We start from the raw sequence: 19072 nt of genomic DNA on the forward strand, positions 1-19072 counted from the left end.
CTTCGGTGTCAGGTAAATTGATGGAAAGCTTACTTAAGGACAAAACTGATAAACATTTAGAAGAAAAGGCCTTGCTGAAGGAGAACCAGCATGGCTTCTGCAAGGGAAAGTCTTGCCTCACTAACCTTTTGGAATTCTTTGAGAGTGTCAACAGGCATGTGGATAAAGGTGATCTGGTTGACACAGTATACTTGGGCTTCCAAAAAGCTTTTGATAAAGTTCCCCACCAAAAGCTCTTGAGTAAACTTAGCAGTCATGGAATAAGGGGACAGGTTCATGTGTGGATTGGTATCTGGTTCAAGGACAGGAAACAGAGAGCAGGAATAAATGGGCAGTTTTCACAATGGAGGGAAGTGGGAAGTAGGGTCCCCAAGGGATCGGTACTGGGACCAGTGCTCTTTAACTTGTTCATAAACGATCTAGGTTGGGGTAATTAGCACAGTGGCCAATTTTGCAGATGACACTAAACTATTTAGGGTAGTGAAATCCACTATGGATTGTGAGGAACTCCAAAAAAATCTCTCTAAACTGGGGGAGTGGGCAACAAAATGGCAAATGAAGTTTCAATGTAAGCAAGTGTAATGTGATGCACATTGGGGCAAAAAACACCAACTTCACATAATCGCTGATGGGATCTGAGCTGTCGGTGACTGACTAGGAGAAAGATCTTGGTGTCGTGCTGGATAGCTCATTGCAAGTGTCGTCTCAGTGCACAGCAGCTGTGAAAAAAGCTAATTCCATGCTAGGAATAATTAGGAAGGTGATTGAAAATAAAAATACTAATATTATAATGCCCTTATACAAATCTATGGTGCAGCCAAATCTGGAGTACTGCGTACAGCTTTGGTCGCCATATCTAAAGAAGGATATTGTAGAACTGGAAAAGGTGCAGAAGAGGAGAACCAAAATGATCAGGGACCTGGAGCACCTTCCTTATGAGGCTAGGCTACAGCATCTGAGGCTCCTTACCTTGGAAAAGAGCCACTAAGGGGAGACATGATCGAAGTGTATAAAATTACGCATGGAGCGGAGAGGGTAGACAGACAGCAATTTTTCTCCCTCTCTCACAACACTAGAACCAGGGGTTACCCCATGAAACTGAAGGTTGGGAAATTTAGGACCAACAAGAGGAAGTATTTTTCCACACAGTGCATAAATTAATCTATGGAATTCTTTGCCATGGGATGTGGTGATAGCTACCAGCTTGGATGGCTTTAAGAGGGGATTCATGGTGGACAGGTCTATCAGTGACTACTAGTCTGGTGGCTGTGGGCCATCTCCAGCCTCAGAGGCACGATGCCTCTCAATACCAGTTGCTTGGGAGCAACAGCAGGAGAGAGGGCATGCACATAGCTCTTGCTTGTGGGCCCCCAGAGGCATCTGGTGGGCCACTGTGTGAAACAGGATGCTGGACTAGATGGGCCTTGTGCCTGATCCAGCAGGGCTTTTCTTATATTCATATGTAGATTCCATGATAGTTCCTAAAGGTGTAGCAATTCTAATAGCTACATTCATCAAACCATTCAGTCCTTTATGATGATCCTTTTCTGGACTCCAATAGTTAGAGATATCTGATGAGAACTTACAAGTTTTTAATGGTTAGAAACTCTGTCAGGTGACTAGGCACAGGATCTTCACAGCAAAAACCTCTGTTCTGCTGTTGTGAAATCAGACCCTCAAGCGGAAGATGTCAGGCAAGTGCCTTTGATGCTCAAATGAATACCAAGGCCACTTGGTTCACATAAGTACGATAAGTATTTCATTTACTGTCCCAGATTCAATCTACCTCAGCATTAACAAAAACAAAGAAAAGGAATGCACATACCAAAAAGGCATTATTAACCTCAGCAATTCAAGTGAAGTGCAATTTGTTATGACTTTGTGGGAAATCCACCATATCCATTAATAAATCAGATGAATTATTTGTACTAGCCGACCCCGCACAGAGCATCTGCGCACTCTTTGGGGCCGGTGGTTACCTCTTCCCCCACACCTTCTGCCCCAGTCTCCGCTTTCAGGCCCAGCCGCCTCTCCTCCCCACTGCCACTTCTGCCCCACCACTTTCTTTCCCCCCTCCTGAGCCTTGCCGGGCCTGCTGCTGCTGGGCCAGACCTGCCACTGCCACTGGCCTCCACGGCCCGGCCAGGCCCGCTGCCACTGCCGGCCTCTGCAGCCAGGCCAGGCCCGCTGCCACTGGCCTCTATGGCCGGGCCCGCCACGGCAGCAACCAATCCTCCTGGGTGCACCTCAGCCAATCAGATGTGTCCGCCGCCCTGCCAATCAGCTGGGCGCCAGGACGCACATTCCAAGGCACACCCAGGAGAATTATATATATAGATTCCACCATATATTCCAGTGACTGCTGTTAACTGTCCTAGTGAGCTCTCTTGAATTTCGCAGAACTGTAATGTAGCAAAAGATATGAAAAGCTCAAACTGCATCCCTGCTTAATTCAGGCCTTGGGTCTCTCCAGAAATATTTTCATGTTAGAAAACCTTTGCCTTAAGTGGAACCCAGCATGATCCCTATCAAATACAAGAAGTGGAAGACCAATCCTTTCCTGGTTGCCATATCTGTGTAGCTTGCCAAGAACAACTATGGTGTAAAATTTGTGTGCTTTTCATAGTTGTGGCAAGGTATGTGAATTGTACTCAGATACTTATACCCAAGTGTAAGTATTGTGAAATAGAGGTGGACAGCCTATGACCTGTGAATTACATGTGGCCTGCCAAGCTCTTCTTTGCAGCCCTTGAATAACCCCAGATAATCCACTAAATATAACTCATGAGATGTACAGCTGCCCATAGAGCCTGCTCCAGCACATTCCCACTTTCTAGCATTGTGACAATATATCCAACATGATTTTTCTGAATCTCCAGGCACATTCTGTATAAAGCCCTAACCCCTATAAAGCCATTCACAATGGACTTCTGTTTACCAGTGTAGAACTCAGAAATCTCTACATATTAGAAGGCACAATACAGCTGATCTTACAAAATAAATGGTCTGAGCCTCCCACTATGTTGCCCAGCCCTAACTTACACTACTATAAAGGAAGGATGTGAATTTCGGTGAATTCTACTCTTCAGAAGCTCAAAAGCTGGTGCAGTTGTGCACACCATCTTTCTTCTAGAGTGAAAATGCATAAACCATTTTAAAAGATACAGGAACCAAACACTGGTGGCTAGAAAGCTTTCCCCAAGAATCTCCTTCCCTCTAACAGGGATTCCCAGATGTTGCTGACTACAATTCCCAGAGTCTCCAGCCAAAGGCCACTGCAGCTGGGGATGCTGGGAGTTATAGTCAACAACATCTAGGAATCCCTGTTAAAGGGAACAGTGATCACCTGGTGACTGTCGGTCCTCTTCTACTGTCAGCAGCCTTGCATTGTATGGATGGCTCTGCCTATAGTCTGCATTATATTAGAATTATATGAGATGATGACAAGTAATAAGCCACATCCTCATATTAAGCCATCATCTCAGTGTAGCCTACAAAGAATAATGGTGCCAGCAAAATAAGGAAAGGACCAGCACATAGAACAATGAATGCTAAAAACTGGATTCAAATTGCCCCATGTGGAAGTGAAAAGCACTTCCATGCACACACAGGAGGCACTGCTGATTTCCTTTCTGATTGCAGTTCCCTGTACCACATCAAATGCTGCGCCAAAGGACTTCCCAACCTTCAGGTAAGGCGTTTCAGGGGGACACAAACAGTTGCAATAGGAAAGGAGGGAAAAGCTGTGGTACACATGCACAACAACATGCATGGCCCTTTGGATCACAGCCAGAACCTGTGGGCTCCAAACCAATGTTAGGAAAATTAGGGCCACCATATTCTCATTAGGATGCCAACTAGGAACTCACCCTTGTTTTGTAAAGTAAGTAGTCACATGCATTCCTTGTGTGTAGGCATAGGCATGGCTAATATCAAGACCTTTATTGCAACCTAACTAGGTCCAATGTCACCCAACTTCCAAGGACAGTAAATGGGGCAATCTGAAGGAAGTACCTTCTCCTTATTGGAGAGCGTTGGGTGAACAAACTTCCTGTAGAGGACGCTGGAGCCCTTGGTGTAAGGAGAGAGCAGCCAGATCACAAATGCGATTTTCAACTCGAAATAAAAGGGAAACCTGAGAGAGATGGAAAAGCTGGAATGAAGCTCAGGTTAGAAACAGACAAAGATTGACAGTCCAGAGAGCAGTACAGATGGGATAAGAAAAAGGAAGAAGAAAGAACTACAGATGAAACAGAATCCACACTACAAAGCTAACTATAGGAAAAGTAATAAATACCTTTTCTGATGTCTCATTTTATCCTATATATAGGATTATCCCTCAACCCTGCAAACACAGAACTATATCCCAGTACTTGCACTATTGAATAATTTGCCAGAGAGCCACGAAACGACTACAGTACATGTATATCTGGAAAGTTACATCAGGACTGGTCAGACTTCCTCAATCTAGTGCTTACCCCACACATTCAGCTTGCCTTCTGTACAAACTGACAACTAGGTGTTCAAAATACAGCTATTATCCATTTAATGTTATTATCACAGGATTAAGGCATAACATTTTCCTTCAGTATATAGGAAGGAGAAGTAGATCTGCAAATACAGTTCACTATTCTCCAAATGGAGATACACTTTGTTGAAACAGATGTTTGGATATTCTTTTACAAAGCACAAGACACATGGATGACATGCAACAGTGCCAGAAACTACCATTTTATTCAGAACTAGAATCCCAACACTAGAAGATCACTGCTGGATGAAAGCAGGGGCGGGACTATGAGTGTTCAAGAGTGTTCCTTGAGTACGGGCCCATCTGCTCTTAGAGGCCCATCCACTCCTGCCTCCCCCTACCCTCCTCCCTGTCTGTATCCTCCTCTTTCCCTTTCCACCTCCTTTGCCCACACAATGCTTGCAAGTACTTCCAAGAATCATGTGGGCAGAGGAGGCAGAGAGGGAAAGAGGAGGTAGCGGACAGGGCAAGGAGAAATGACAACAGGTGGAGGCAAGTGGGCAGCAGAAGGTTTATTGGGGTCATGCCCTTTCTGTGCACCATTAGTGGGGTTCTATGCCAGGGGGGAGGAACACAGGCCTCCCTTGTGAGGCCTAGCTACACCAGTGGATGAAAGGCAAACTACCTCACCAGTTTCTATTTGGTTTCAACCTTTTAAAAAATAAGAATAAAATTATTGAAACTAGAATTCTAGCTTTCATCGATACTCTCTTTTTGTTCCCCAGAAAACATTGGATTCTTCTTGGTGGGGAGGATAAGAAACAGAGATTGGCAGGGAGCTCTTATTACTCACAATAAGTCAGTAAACTAGCTGCATGGAAGGCTTGGCTTGCAGCCCACTGTGAGCTAGGGGGCATGGAGAAGTGATTTTCACTTCTCTCCCCTCCCTGTAAAAGCCTTTTTCTTTGCTACAGACTATGGGAAACACCTATATCAGGAAGCAGTGATATAGGAAGATGTGGAAAGGCATCATCTCATACTATGAGGGAGATGGCAATGGTAAACCCTTCCTGTATTCTACCAAAGACAACCACAGGGCTCTGTGGTCACTAGGAGTCGACAGCGACTTGATGGCACACTTTACCTTTACTTTACATGTCAGCCGGAGTAACTATCAATTTTCACCAAACAATCACTATGTATGGCATATCTGAGAACTGTGTTTGCTACAATATATTCACATAAACTTCCAGAAGAAAACAATGTTCACTGCATTTAAGGACATGATCATTGTGAGAGGTTAGAATACTTTATTAAATATTCTTACAGCAGCCAATTCTAGACAGGTGGTTGAAAACAGAATTAAGATATCCACCCCTTCCACTCAGCAACTTTCTATCACTTGCTAACACTGGCAGATAACTTACCAAGAGAGAATGATATCTGTGAGTGTCTCTGCTGTGGTGAAGAAGGCAAACACAATCCAGTACATCATCCACTTGACCTGCAAAGCAGCCAATCCCATTAGAAAACAGTCAAAGAATGATGTTAAGACAAATTATTGACTGAAGACTTTTTCCTCTTTGTCCTTAGATGCCAACTGTGGTTCTCCACAGTTGAGATTTATCATCATCAATCAAATGCATTGTAATATTTTTGTCCATTCATCTGAGTTGGAACTTTTGTATTGATCCTTAGTAAATAACCTGTGCACATCTGAGGAATCCTTTGCACACTTTTCAACTAGATACTGAAATGCACACTTCACCTTTAACATCTGTATTGGCAGCAACAAGGAACCTATGCAGGTGCAAGTGATTCTAAGCAACTGTCCCTCTTTATCACATTGCACTAACAATGCATGGGGGTTGAAACTTTGCAAATCTATTTTACAATAAGTACTTGTGCATGCAGAGCCTGTCATGGCTTGTTTTTCTTATTTGCAACCTTTTGACTTTCGTTTGTTTGTCTATCTATCATATTTATATACTACCACCTGTCTCTTTTTCTCTCGGTGGTGTACATAATCCAAGTTACAATATAAAAACAAAACAAAACACTTTAACAGAATAAAAACAATTCACAAAATAAAACAATTTCACAGAGTAAAACAATTAAACAGTTTAAAATTAGTTTTAATTAAAAGCCTGAGAAAACAGGTGTGTCTTAAGGGTCTTTTTAAAAGCAATCGGAGATTGAGAAGCTCTTATTTTTCTTAGAGTCTTCTTGCTTCAGACAGTTTTTTGTAGGGTTCCCTCCTCTCTTCCAGTTATGTTTTGCACAACTGTGATATCCACTAGGCTGTCTAATATTTTCCACAATGAGATATCACAGGAAATAAAAAGAAATCTTTTACAAACTGTATCACTTAAGTAGTGACTTGCAGCTGTCAGGGGTGAATGAAATGACAATGTCTACATTTCCCTGAAGACCACTTAGCAACTGTAGAATAACCCAATAATGTAGATTCAGGATATGCTACTAATAACAGAGCTGATCATCTTTCAAAAATGCACTATAAGTAATGTGATTTGAAATCACTCTAAAAAGCAGTTGATACATATCACTGAATGTTACCTTATTTCAGTAAGTTTCATAAGAATACACATATTTTTGTAAGACATAGGAAGCATTGTCTATCTAGCTCAGTATTGTCTTCACAGACTGGCAGCGGCTTCTCCAAGGCTGCAGGCAGGAATCTCTCTCAGCCCTATCTTGGAGAAACCAGGGAGGGATACCGGGTATCCTCAGAAGATGGGTTAGTGTGGAAAGGGGTTACCTGTAGATAGGAAATTTGAAAACCACTCTTCTGAAGAGTAACTAAAGATTGCACACAAGTGAAAAGTATCCTAATGCATCGTCCCCCAGACTCAAAATTCTGCACAAAAGAGACTCAGATTTTGAAATCAGAATATTTATATACAATTATTAAAAGGTATTATTTTTCTAAAACATACAAAGAATGTTTTAGTAAATGTATATCATGTATTTTTACTGAAGTATCTGATATTTTGTCCTGTGTGGATTTATGTTTTTGTTTTGTTTTTTCTACAAGAATGGCTACAAGAAAAGGAGAGGAGCTTAAGAGAAAGGGGTGACAAGGCAGTAAGCATAGAGGATAAGAACCAGGAGTGATACGGAAGATAACAGCTAGATTACTTTTGGAAGTTTTGAATTTCTAACTGTTCTATAGGGCTTTTGCTGATGATCAAGGGCTTTCCTAGGGTGGCAATACTGCAGAAGGTTAGCACCATTCTAACATAGAGGGGGTCCTTTTGGCTTGTGACATTTCCAGCTGCTGACTCAGCTACTGAGAGTTTAATCATCCTCTTGCTAATACACAAGACTGAACAGAACTCCTTTATTTTAGCTGCATACAAAAACTATTTGTGACTTATTGAAGGTCAGGAATAGATAGAAGAGAAAAAGACATTCAGAGAACAGTAAAACCCTCATAGATGTTGCTAGTTTTGTTATGTTTTTCAGCCAGCAATATTTGAAAAACTAAATGGAGGAGAGGTTATTATTTAGAAGGTCTTTTTGATTCCACTCTCTCAAAATCTTACAAAAACATGTAGAGTCACAGGCAGCCCACACCATAGCATGGGAGAAAAAGGTATCCCTTTCTTTTAAGAACAGGAAATAAAGCAAAAAGCAGAAGAAAATATAATCAGATAGAACTTTCTTATCAGTGAAACAATACAATAGCAGGAAAGGTTCAGACAGGAAGAAAGAATTCTGCTGATTGTACAATGTTACAACATATTTAGAAGAGGTACAATTGCATTTGTAACTACCATGTATGCTTTTGCAAACGATTGTCCATTATTTAATCATGGAAGAAGAAGCCAGTTTGGATGAAATTATGGAGACAGGTGGATGGGGTAGAGAGCCAGTTCTGATCAGATACTTCCAGCACGATATTTCAATAAGGAGCAACATAACAATGGGCAGGGAGGTGGGGTTGTCATGGTCCATAGAGAGGATTAATTTCAGCTGCTGAGTTTCCTGACATATGATCTACAGTATATTAAGTGTGTGTAACAGGTGTTGGTGCAGTGGGGAAATGACTTAACCAGCAAGCTAGAGGTTGCTGGTTCGAATCCCCGCTGGTATTTATTTTATTATTTATTTATTTGATTTCTATACCGCCCTTCCAAAAATGGCTCAGAGAGGTTTACACAGAGAAATAATAAATAAATAAGATGGATCCCTGTCCCCAAAGGGCTCACAATCTAAAAAGAATCATAAGACAGACACCAGCAACAGTCACTGGAAGTACTGTGCTGGGGCTGGATTATTATTATTGTTGTTGTTATTATTTTTACATTTATATCCCATTCTTCCTTCAAGGAGCCCAGAGCGGTGTACTACATACTTGAGTTTCTCTTTCACAACAACCCTGTGAAGTAGGTTAGGCTGAGAGAGAAGTGACTGGCCCAGAGTCACCCAGCTAGTTTTATGGCTGAATGGAGATTTGAACTCGGTTCTCCCTGGTTCTAGTCCAGCACTCTAACCACTACACCACACTGGCTCTTATAGGGCCTGGATAGGGCCAGTTACTCTCCCCCGCTAAATAAAGAGAATCACCACATTAAAAGGTGCCTCTTTGCCAAGTTAGCAGACAAGTTAGCAGACAAATCTGCAGACAATAGGAAACAACTATATCAGGCAGCAGCAATATAGGAATATGCTGAAAGGCATCATCATCTCATACTGCGTGGGAGATGGGAATGGTAAACCCCTCCTGTATTCTACCAGACAACCACAGGGCTCTGTGGTTGCCAGGAGTTGACGGTGACTCAACAGCACACTTTACCTTTACCAGGTGTTAGGTACAAGGGACACAACAAAGATTTCATTGGTGTGTCAGACTTCCTGCTATGTAATAGGCCTCCTAACCAAGTGCAGCTTAAAATTTCATGGCCCCTATAGCAATCCTTTATGTCCCAACAGGTTTCTGGCCTAACATGCATAGCAGGTCACTCTTAACTTAGTCTCTTATTCTGGAAAGCTTAAAGGTGATCCTTGGTAGAAGGGTCCACTAGTGATCACTTTCCCATACACAGACCACTACCTGGTTATGGCTGGACTTTTGGATTCTTCAGTCTAGCCTTAGGGGATCTGACCAGCTATCCTGTCAAACATCTAGGGTCTATCCTTCGCTTCCCTCTGCTCTCCTGGACTGACTCAATTTATTTCTTTCCCCAAATTTGTTTGGATCTGTTCTTCTCCTGCTCTTCCTCCAGACAGGTCCAATTTGCTTTCTCTCCCCAAACTCATTTGGGCTTTTCTCTCCCCTTTCCTCTGGTTAAGCACTGACTCAATCGACTTTTATTCTCTGAACTCATTTGGGTCTCTCTCCCACTTTTCTCTGCCTCCTCCCTGGATCAGCTCAGTCCAATTCCTCTACCTGAACTTGTTTGGGTCTGTCTTTCTCCATCCTCTGCTCATTCTCTGGATTTCTTCAATGATCTTGCCTCTCTCCTTGCTCGATCTTGCTTGGGTTTGTCTTCTTCTTTCTCTCCCTCAGTACTCTACCCTCATCTCCCCCACTCCTCAGTAGACCACACACACGCAAGCAACTAAGTATGAGCAGAGATCAAGTATTATAGCTCAGACACATGAACCACCTTGCATATTTTGTGTAATGTGGGAATACCTGCATGTTCTACCATAGCCCACCTCTACTTTGTATTCAGTACAATTTACTTGTACAGTATTTGGACTTTTTAAATCTGTGGCTGCTATTTTCTTGGGAAACTGCCTGTTTTATAAGCAATGCCTTAAGGTCCCAGATGGGACCTAGCACCCCTAAGAACTTCAGCACTGGCACTACTATCCAAAGACACAGCACTGTGTCCTTGGATACATCCTCTAATTCAGAGAATTCTGGATTTCATCCTCTAACTCAGAGAATTCTCCTGAGGACCTGACAGCCCTAGTACAGGTCCCCTAGTGCTGCCAGAACCAGCACCTTGAAAACTGAGCAAGGCCCCCTTAAGCAACAGAGCCTTCCCTAGGAAAAAGGTTGGGTCACATCACTCTTCCTGGGCAGCAACCATATAAACTTGTAGTTTGCTCTAAGTAGCTGGTGGAGTAGTATCTTTCCTATGCTACTTAATCAAACTCTTGTGGGTTCCTGCTTAGAAGTAGTTGGGGTATGTATTGACCTTTTTCAGCTGTCTAACATCTGTCTCTCTTCTGAATCCCTGTTTTGGTAGAGACTCTCACTTGGCCTAGAACAGGATAGCTGACCACACCCAACTCTATTTCTCCTTTGTTGTAGTCTGATGAGGTCTCTGAATGATTGTTTGAGGTCAGTGAAGGATGAGATGAGGTAAAGCTAAAGATGGAGTTTTTTGTGACAGATATTTCTCTGACTAGAAAAAAATGTTCTGGATGGGATCATGTCCCTGTCTTCTGAGGTTGGTCATTATCTGGGCAAGGATTTTTGTGTGTGGTGGTGGCGCTTCATACTTACCCCACAGGAAAATGCTGGCAGTTTAGGAGTACTTTAGATGGCAGTTGTGACCAGGAGCATTTTTTACCAGCTTTGGCTGGTATGCTAGCTGGACTATTTTCTGGATAATAAAGGTTACATAACTGTTCTGCATACTCTGATAACCTCTCAATTTGTTTAATATATTGCACTGCATGCAAAGTTGCCCTTGAAGATTATCCTAGGACATAGGAAGTTGCCATATACCGAGTCAGACCATTGGTCTATCTAGCACAGTATCATCTTCACAGACTGGCAGCAGCTTCTCCAAAATTGCAGGCAGGAATCTCTCTCAGCTCTATCTTGGAGAAGCCAGGGAGGGAAAACTTGAAACCTTCTGCTCTTTCTAGAGCGGCTCCATTCCCTGAGGGGAATATCTTAGTGCTCACACTTCTAGTCTCCCATTCATATGCAACTAGGGCAGACCCTGCTTAGCTAAGGGGACAAGTCATGCTTGCTACCACAAGACCAGCTCTCCAGGACAGATGAAGGAGCATCTGCCTCCATATGCTCCCCTCTGATTTAAGATTAGAAGAGGAGACTCAATTTTTATTTTATTGCGGGTGCCCCCATCTTCTGAGGTTGGTCGTTATCTGGGCAAGGTGTTGTATTTTTGTGTGAGAGGTGTGTGTGTGTGGTGGTGGTGATGGTGGAAATACAGTATTCTTGACCAGACTGGCTACCATGTTCTCTCTTGCCTTGCCCTGCCATGATGTAAACCTGAGGCGTGCAGACTAGTATTTACCAGGTTGGGGACTTCAATCCCCAGCCCAGCAAACAACCTGAGGCATGTGGGCTGGTAACACCATGGCAGGGCGAGGCAAGAGAAAGCAAGGCAACTGAGCTGTAGCTTGTTTTCTGGTCTGCCCATACTGGCCACCATTGCCTGAAGGAAACATAACAAGCTACTGACTCTTCTAGGTAGGCAATTAAACATCCTAGTTTGTCACACTTTGGTTTCTTGAACTGTTAGGATAATGTTATATGGTTGTCCTGCTGCTGATATATTTGATCTTGTATGAGGGACTTTAAAATATTCATTATTTATCTTTTTAAAGTATTCTGTTTGATTGCTTATGAACCACCCTGAGACCCCATTGGTGAAAGGTGGGAAATAAATTTAACAAATAGTCATCCACACATCACACAGCTCAGAAGTGGAGGTACATGTTCCTCCTTTAAGGAAGAGTGCATACCCCTATTAAGTATACAGAATAAGTAAAGTATATTAAGGACTTGCTATGTGGGTTACATTGGACTAATTACATCAGTGTAATTTGAATAGACATCTGGTTTAGTGACGAGAAGTTCCAAAGCAGAAGTCCTGGTTATAAGACCCTTTACCACTATAGCCTTACGGGTCAGGTAGACAGCTATTGAACCCATAATCCTCTTCATTTGCTGTCCATGAGGAAGCAGCATTGATTAAGGATGCAGATGCCTACTAGAGATCAGATTTACTCAATAAGCATAACCAATACTCACCCCCCACTAGACCCCTTGGAGATACATCCCACAGGTTTTGCAAACTGGAAGTTAACTAATCCTAAAGAGTTTATTTTCTGAAGCTGCTACAAAAAATATTTCTAGTCAAGATTTCCAAATGCAATTAATGTGTTAATGTCCCTAGAACAATCATTTATTAACACAGTTAGTCCAAATTGTATAAGTTTATCAGAAATTAATTAACTTCACTATCACATAAGGTAGGCATTTGCTTCATTTTATACACTGAAACACAGAAAAATAAAATAAAAGGCACACAAGCAGAAGCAGCACCATTGCTTCTCAACTAAACCTATTCCCTCATGCATATCTTTTGGCTCCCATCCTTCACCAAACATATATCATCCCCCAATTGCCTGAACTGCACTGTATCCTAAACTCATTTTCACAAGTGATGAACATGACTAAGACTGTCTCTTGAATTCCCCACATTTTAAATCAATCAAAGATGCAATATTTAATTTAAATGCTGCCTTCTGTTTCACAAAAACTTTCAGAAGTGGTGCATCCCATATTAAAAGGCATTCTTGGCATCACTTGTGAAAATGCTGTTCTAGATGGCAACACTAGAATAATTGGAGCCACTAGAAAGTGGCAAATGAAGGAAAGCTGCTAGCATAATTTATGAAATGAATAAGAAACAAGAGGGGTATTTTTCAGCCTCTCCCACTACTTGTGTATGATGCAGTATGGATGACACAAATTCAGTTTTCAATGTGCAAGAATCCAATTTTCATTTATTGAAAGCTGTTCTGGAAGGCAGACTTGCATTGACATTTCACCCTTCTTGTAGCTTGTATGACTTGTGGGAGAACATTAGGGATCCTCAAGACTAGACAAGTAGGCTGCACTAGCTGTAAATAACCTTTTCAGTAAGGAAAAAAAAAGAATGGAAATCAACTGGAGCAGTGGTGACATCATCAAGGATACATAATTCATAAAGAAGTGTGTTTTAAGTAACTAGTGAAAATACCTTCAAAAGCTTCTCAGCAACTTTCACATGTAAAGCTTAGATCATTTGGTTCTTAAATAGGTCTATAATGCCATTTTAAATCCCAAATTGACTAAAAAGTACATTTGGATTGCCTCAACCATCCTATCCCATATTATCATAATCAAAAACAATGCACAGGATGCTCAAATGTGCATCTAAGTGCCACATGCAATAAGGAGATCAGAAACTGCAGTATTATTCTGGAGCACAATCCCAGTGTCCTGCCTATTCACATCCTCCATGCATATCTTCATCCCAGGAGCAGACAAGCTAGCTATGGGATGTGAGGGAGACAGGGGGGTCTTTAGAGCAAGGATATGGTAATTGCCTCACACTTACGTATTCCTTCACATTTTTCGTCTTCACAGCTTTGTAAGAAGAATATGCAGGGTACAAAGTGCCAAAAACCAGCCTGGAATAAGAGTTAAAAACAAACAAAAATAGTCCCGTGAGACTGCTAGTTGATTCAGGGCTGGGCTCCAGACCAGACTCGCACAGTCCTCCTGCCCTGGCCCCCTCTAGCCTGGCCCAGCCTCTCCCGTCTGCTGCCAACCAGAGCAGGCCCAGCAGCTACTGCGATGCCGGCAGAGTCTCGCAGGCGCTCTCTGCTCCACCTGCTGCAGGCTGCCACAATCCCCTTTCTCCCCCTCAGGGGCCAGCCAGGCCATTGCAGCCCAGAGTCTCTTACACGGCACCCCCACCCCCCTGCTCCAAAGGGGCCAGGGGAGGAGGAAGTCCCAGTGTCCAGGCAACGCCCCGGGGTTGCTCATGTCACCTGCCAGGCTCTGGGCTGGGCAAAGCCGGGACGACGAGCGGCGCTCGCCTCCCACACAGAAGCCCGTGGAGGGGGCAGAGGAGCCGAGCAGCGCCCAGCCGGCAACAGAAGCCCACGCGAGGGCTGAGCGGCACCGCCGGGACGGACGCGGGGCGCGAGAGAGAAGCGCCGACGAGGGACAACCGCCATCCCGTCCCCATCTTCATCCCGTTGCCTAGCAACGGGGAGACGGAAAAGGCCTCCCCGCCCTCCGCCACGGCGCGCTTACACCACCAGCCGGGAGATGATCCAGGACACCATGGCGAGGCCGAGGCTCCTCTGGTGGCCGGCGGCGACTGCGGAGCTGAGTTCCAGCACCGGCCACGACGGCAGCGAGAAAAGGGAGACCGCTCTTAAAGGGCAGGTTTCTGCAGCAAGCACGGTCCCGCCCCGGTTCCTTAAAGGGGAGGAGCCGACACCGCGTCGGAGGGAAAAGGGCCGCAGACCGCATCACAATATAGGCTCGTTAGTGCGGACGCATCTACGGGACGCGCCTAAGTGACGGGCCGGCAGCTCTTCTCCCTCCAGACATGGCATCAAGCGAGAGATGTCTTCCTCCCAGTCGTTTGGATTTGTGACAAACTCCGGCAACCCACCTACCCGCCAAGCCAGGGCTTAGAGCTGGGCAACCTGTCTGCAGTGCCAGGATTTCATCTGGGATAGAAAGAATAGCGCCCTGTTAGTATACAGCGCACCTCTTGACCTTAGAGCCTTTTCAGGCGGAGATTATTTATCAGCATAGCAGCGGCGAAAACCATTCACGTGCCAGGGTGGGGCGGGGGTTTGGCACTGGAAAGGCATCCTTCCCTGAAGACCTTTTAAAGTACACGGGGTAGGTACTGTTGCTCTGGAAAGGGTTGTTGCCATATATTCTCAGCTCGGAATCCTCATTTCTGAGGTTCAAAGTTCTCCTTTTTTTTTTGTATACAGAAAAACGGGGAGAAACGACAGTCTTGGCCTCTTCTTCCACCCTTTCCTTTTGGTTTATCTGTTCCTCTCGCCCAGGGGCGTAGCAAGGTTGGAGTGGGCCCAGAGACAAGATTTTAAAATGGGGCCCCCCCCCCAAAGTCCAGGGCCTCCGCACACCCCAGGCCCCCAAGGATTTAAGTCTGATATTCCAAAATAAGTATGCTGCCTGAAAATACATTTCACTGAATACACACACGCACACGTCACAATATATAGTGATATACATTGAGTACTATACATTTGTTTTACTTTTAATGCCTAGAACACACTAGAAAGATGAATGATTAAAATGGGCCCCTTGCTGCAGATTAGCCAAGGAGACTTTCAACCATGCAGGGTGAGCCTATGTTTGTTTTCTCAGAATTCTGAACAAATTCAGTCAAATTCGATTCCAGGAGGTTTTTCACAGGAGGCTTTTAAAGCCCTTTAACCCACATCTCCTCTGGAATAGAGGTGCTGCATTCACATGTTGGCCAGATTTACCCTGAAGTCCCTGCAAGTTATTGGGGAGCAGTTCACACACAAGAAAAATAAAATAAAATAAAAGCAGAAGACACGCTTCACAGTTCTCACTCAGACCTTCTGGGTTGCAAAACAACTTGAACATAAGTGCATTTATAAATGAATGAATAAAATAAATATAATACTGTTTCTTCCAGAAGTTTTTGTAATTTTCTGCCATGAAACAAGCCACTTATAGGACTTTTTAGATAGTTTTTTTTAAGCCAGCAAATTTTCCAAGCTGTTTAAAAATAAATATTCAGAGACTTCTCAGTCCCTCCCCCCTATATCAAAGCCCTATGGCAAGCAGATCCCTATATATCCGGGTGGGGGTGGGTGGGGAAGGTAACCACAAAAAGGAGTTCACACTCTACCTGGCAGCAGGGGGTCTTCTGCTGCAGAGAACAGTGGAGGCCTCTCTGGCTGCCTCCTCCTTCCTGGCTGGCTTGGGCCCTACTGGAGTTCAGGCTTCACAGAGGCCTACACCAGACCTCCGTGGAAGCCCGCCGATCAGCTGAGAGGCGGGAGAAAAGGAGCTCTTTGCAGCCTGTCTGCTCGATTGCCGGCCAGGAGAACAAGCTGGAGAGACGGCGAACAGGGCAAGTGGCTGAGGAGCCTTGGGGCTGGGCAGGGGGCAATGGGGAGTCACGTGAGGTGCCTCTGGGGGGCCCCTCCAGGCAGTGGGGCCCCCAGACAACTGTCTCCCCTTGCCCTATCGTTGTTACGCGCCTGCTCTCGCCCTAACCATTTAAAGGGGTGTAGGGTTCCCCTCCCACCCGCAGGGTTTTTGTTTTTGTAAAAAAAAAAAACAACCCACCCAAAGAAAAACCTCAAGCCTTACTCCACGCAATTCAAGTGAACAAACTGAGGTGAGGGACGGAAGGAAACCCCCTCCCTTCCCGTCCCCCTTTATTCTGGTGCTATTGAGAGAGGGCAAGATGAAATGACCACTTGTTGGTCTTGGTTAGGATAAATACAGCAATAAAAATTCTCTTTTTATTACTGTAAGTACAGCAATGAAAGAAGACGTAGGAAGCGAGTCAGACCATTGGTCCATCTAGCTCAGTATTGTCTACACAATACTGGCAGACTGGCAGCAGCTTCTCCAAGGTTGCAGTCAGGAGTCTCTCTCAGCCCTATCTTGGAGGTGCCAGGGAGGGAACTTGGAACCTTCTGCATGCAAGCATGCAGATGCTTGTCCCAAAGCTGCCCCATCCCCTAAGGCAGTGATTCTCAAACTTGGGTCCTCAGGTGTTATTGGACTTCAACTCCCATAATCCTCAAGCAAAGGCCACTGAGGCTGGGGATTATGGGAGTTGAAGTCCAATAACACCTGAGGACCCAAGTTTGAGAATCCCTGCCCTAAGGGGAAGATATTACAGTGCTCACATGTAGTTTCCTATTCAAATGCAACCAGGGTGGACTCTGCATAGCAAAGAGGGAAATTCATGCTTGCTATCACAAGACCATACATCACATTTTCACATGCTTGCATAAAACTAGGATGGAGATCAAACTAGGAACTGCTATTGTGCTGCACTGAGCAACCCGTAATTCTCTGTTATCCATTGTCTGAGTACAGGACTGCAAAGAGCTTAATACTTCCTTAACACAGAAGTTCTCAAGCCTGAGTCCGCAGATGGTGTTGGACTGCAACTCCCTTAAGAACAGCCCTGCTGGATCAGGCCCAAGGCCCATCTAGTCCAGCAGCCTGTTTCACACAGTGGCCCACCAGATGCCGCTGGAAGCCACAGACAGGAGTTGAGGGCGTGCCCTCTCTCCTGCTATTACTCCCCTGCAACTGGTACTCAGAGGCACCATGCCCTTGAGGCTGGAGGTGGCCCACAGCCCTCCGACTAGTAGCCATTGATAGACCTCTCCTCCATGAAGTCATCCAAACCCCTCTTAAAGCCATCCAGGTTGTTGGCTGTCATCACATCCTGTGGCAGAGAGTTCCACAAGTGGATCACATGTTATGTGAAAAAGTACTTCCGTTTGTTGGTCCTAGACCTCCTGGCAATCAATTTCATGGAGTGACCCCTGGTTCTAGTGTTGTGTGAGAGGGAAAAGAATCTCTCTCTCTCCACTTTCTCCACACCATGCATGACCTTATAGACCTCTATCATGTCTCCCCGCAGTCGTCTTTTTTCTAAACTAAAAAGCCCCAGGTATTGTAGTCTTGCCTCATAAGAAAGGTGCTCTAGGCCCCTGATCATCTTGGTTGCCTTCTTCTGTACCTTCTCCAGTTCAACAATGTTCTTTTTAAGATGTGGTGACCAGAATTGTATGCAGTGTGGTCGCACCATAGTTTTGTATAAGGGCATTATAATGTTAGCCGTTTTATTTTCAATACCCTTTCTAATGATCCCTAGCATGGAATTTGCCTTTTTCACAGCTGCCGCACATTGAGTCGACACTTTCAACAAGCTGTCCACCACAACCCCAAGATCCCTCTCCTGGTCCATCACCAACAGCTCGGATCCCATCAGCATATACTTTAAGTTGCGGTTTTTCGTCCCAATGTGCATCACTTTACGCTTGCTAACACTGAACCGCATTTGCCATTTTGTCGTCCACTCCCCCAGTTTGGAGAGATCCTTTTGGAGCTCCTCACAATCCGTTTTGGATTTCACTACCCAGAAGAGTTTTGGTATCATCTGCAAATTTGGCCACATCACTGCTTACCCCTGCTTCTAGATCATTTATGAATAAATTAAAAAGCACCGGTCCCAGTACAGATCCCTGGGGGAACCCACTTCTTACCTCCCTCCATGGTGAAAACTCTCCATTTATACCTACCCTTTGTTTCCTGTCTTTCAACCAGTTAGCAATCCACACATGTACTTGTCCCTTTATCCCATGACAGCTAAGTTTCCTCAGGAGTCTTTGATGAGGAACTTTGTCAAAAGCTTTTTGGAAGTCCAGGTAGACTATTTCAACTGGATCACCTTGATCCACACACTCGTTTACACTCTCAAAGAAGTCCAAAAGGTTGGTGAGGCAAGATTTATCTTTGCGGAAGTCATGCTGGCTCACTCCCAGCAGGGCCTGTTCTTCTAGGTGCTTTACAATTTTATCCTTGAGGATGCTTTCCATCAATTTGCCTGGAACGGACATTAGGCTAACTGGCCGGTAATTTCCTGGATCGCCCCTGGATCCCTTTTTGAAAATCAGTTACATTTGCTACTCTCCAGTCCTCTGGTACAGAGTCCGATTTCAGGGATAAGTTAAATATTTTAGCAAGGAGGTCGGCAGTTTCACATTTGAGTTCTTTGAGGACTCTTGCATGGATGCCATCCGGCCCTGGTGATTTGTTAG

General features: G+C 44.4%; 1 protein-coding gene across 7 annotated transcripts in view; it reads right to left on the reverse strand.

Annotated features, from left to right (window-relative positions):
• The window catches only part of REEP2 (receptor accessory protein 2), a 38209-nt gene extending 22062 nt beyond the window's left edge, over positions 1-16147 (reverse strand). For 2 of the 7 annotated variants that reach the window (XM_053292647.1, XM_053292646.1), the window contains exons 1-4: positions 14514-14682; positions 13810-13882; positions 5896-5972; positions 4015-4135 (exon numbers count right to left, since the gene is read on the reverse strand). In XM_053292647.1, coding sequence (XP_053148622.1) covers positions 4015-4135; positions 5896-5972; positions 13810-13882; positions 14514-14545 — 303 coding nt within the window. In that variant the 5' untranslated portion in view covers positions 14546-14682. The other 5 variants (XM_053292643.1, XM_053292642.1, XM_053292648.1 and 2 more) reach the window with 5 other exon arrangements.
• Between the last annotated feature and the right edge of the window lie 2925 nt (positions 16148-19072).

Source organism: Hemicordylus capensis, chromosome 2 (genome assembly GCF_027244095.1).
Source record: "Hemicordylus capensis ecotype Gifberg chromosome 2, rHemCap1.1.pri, whole genome shotgun sequence".
Taxonomy (NCBI): Eukaryota; Metazoa; Chordata; class Lepidosauria; order Squamata; family Cordylidae; genus Hemicordylus; species Hemicordylus capensis.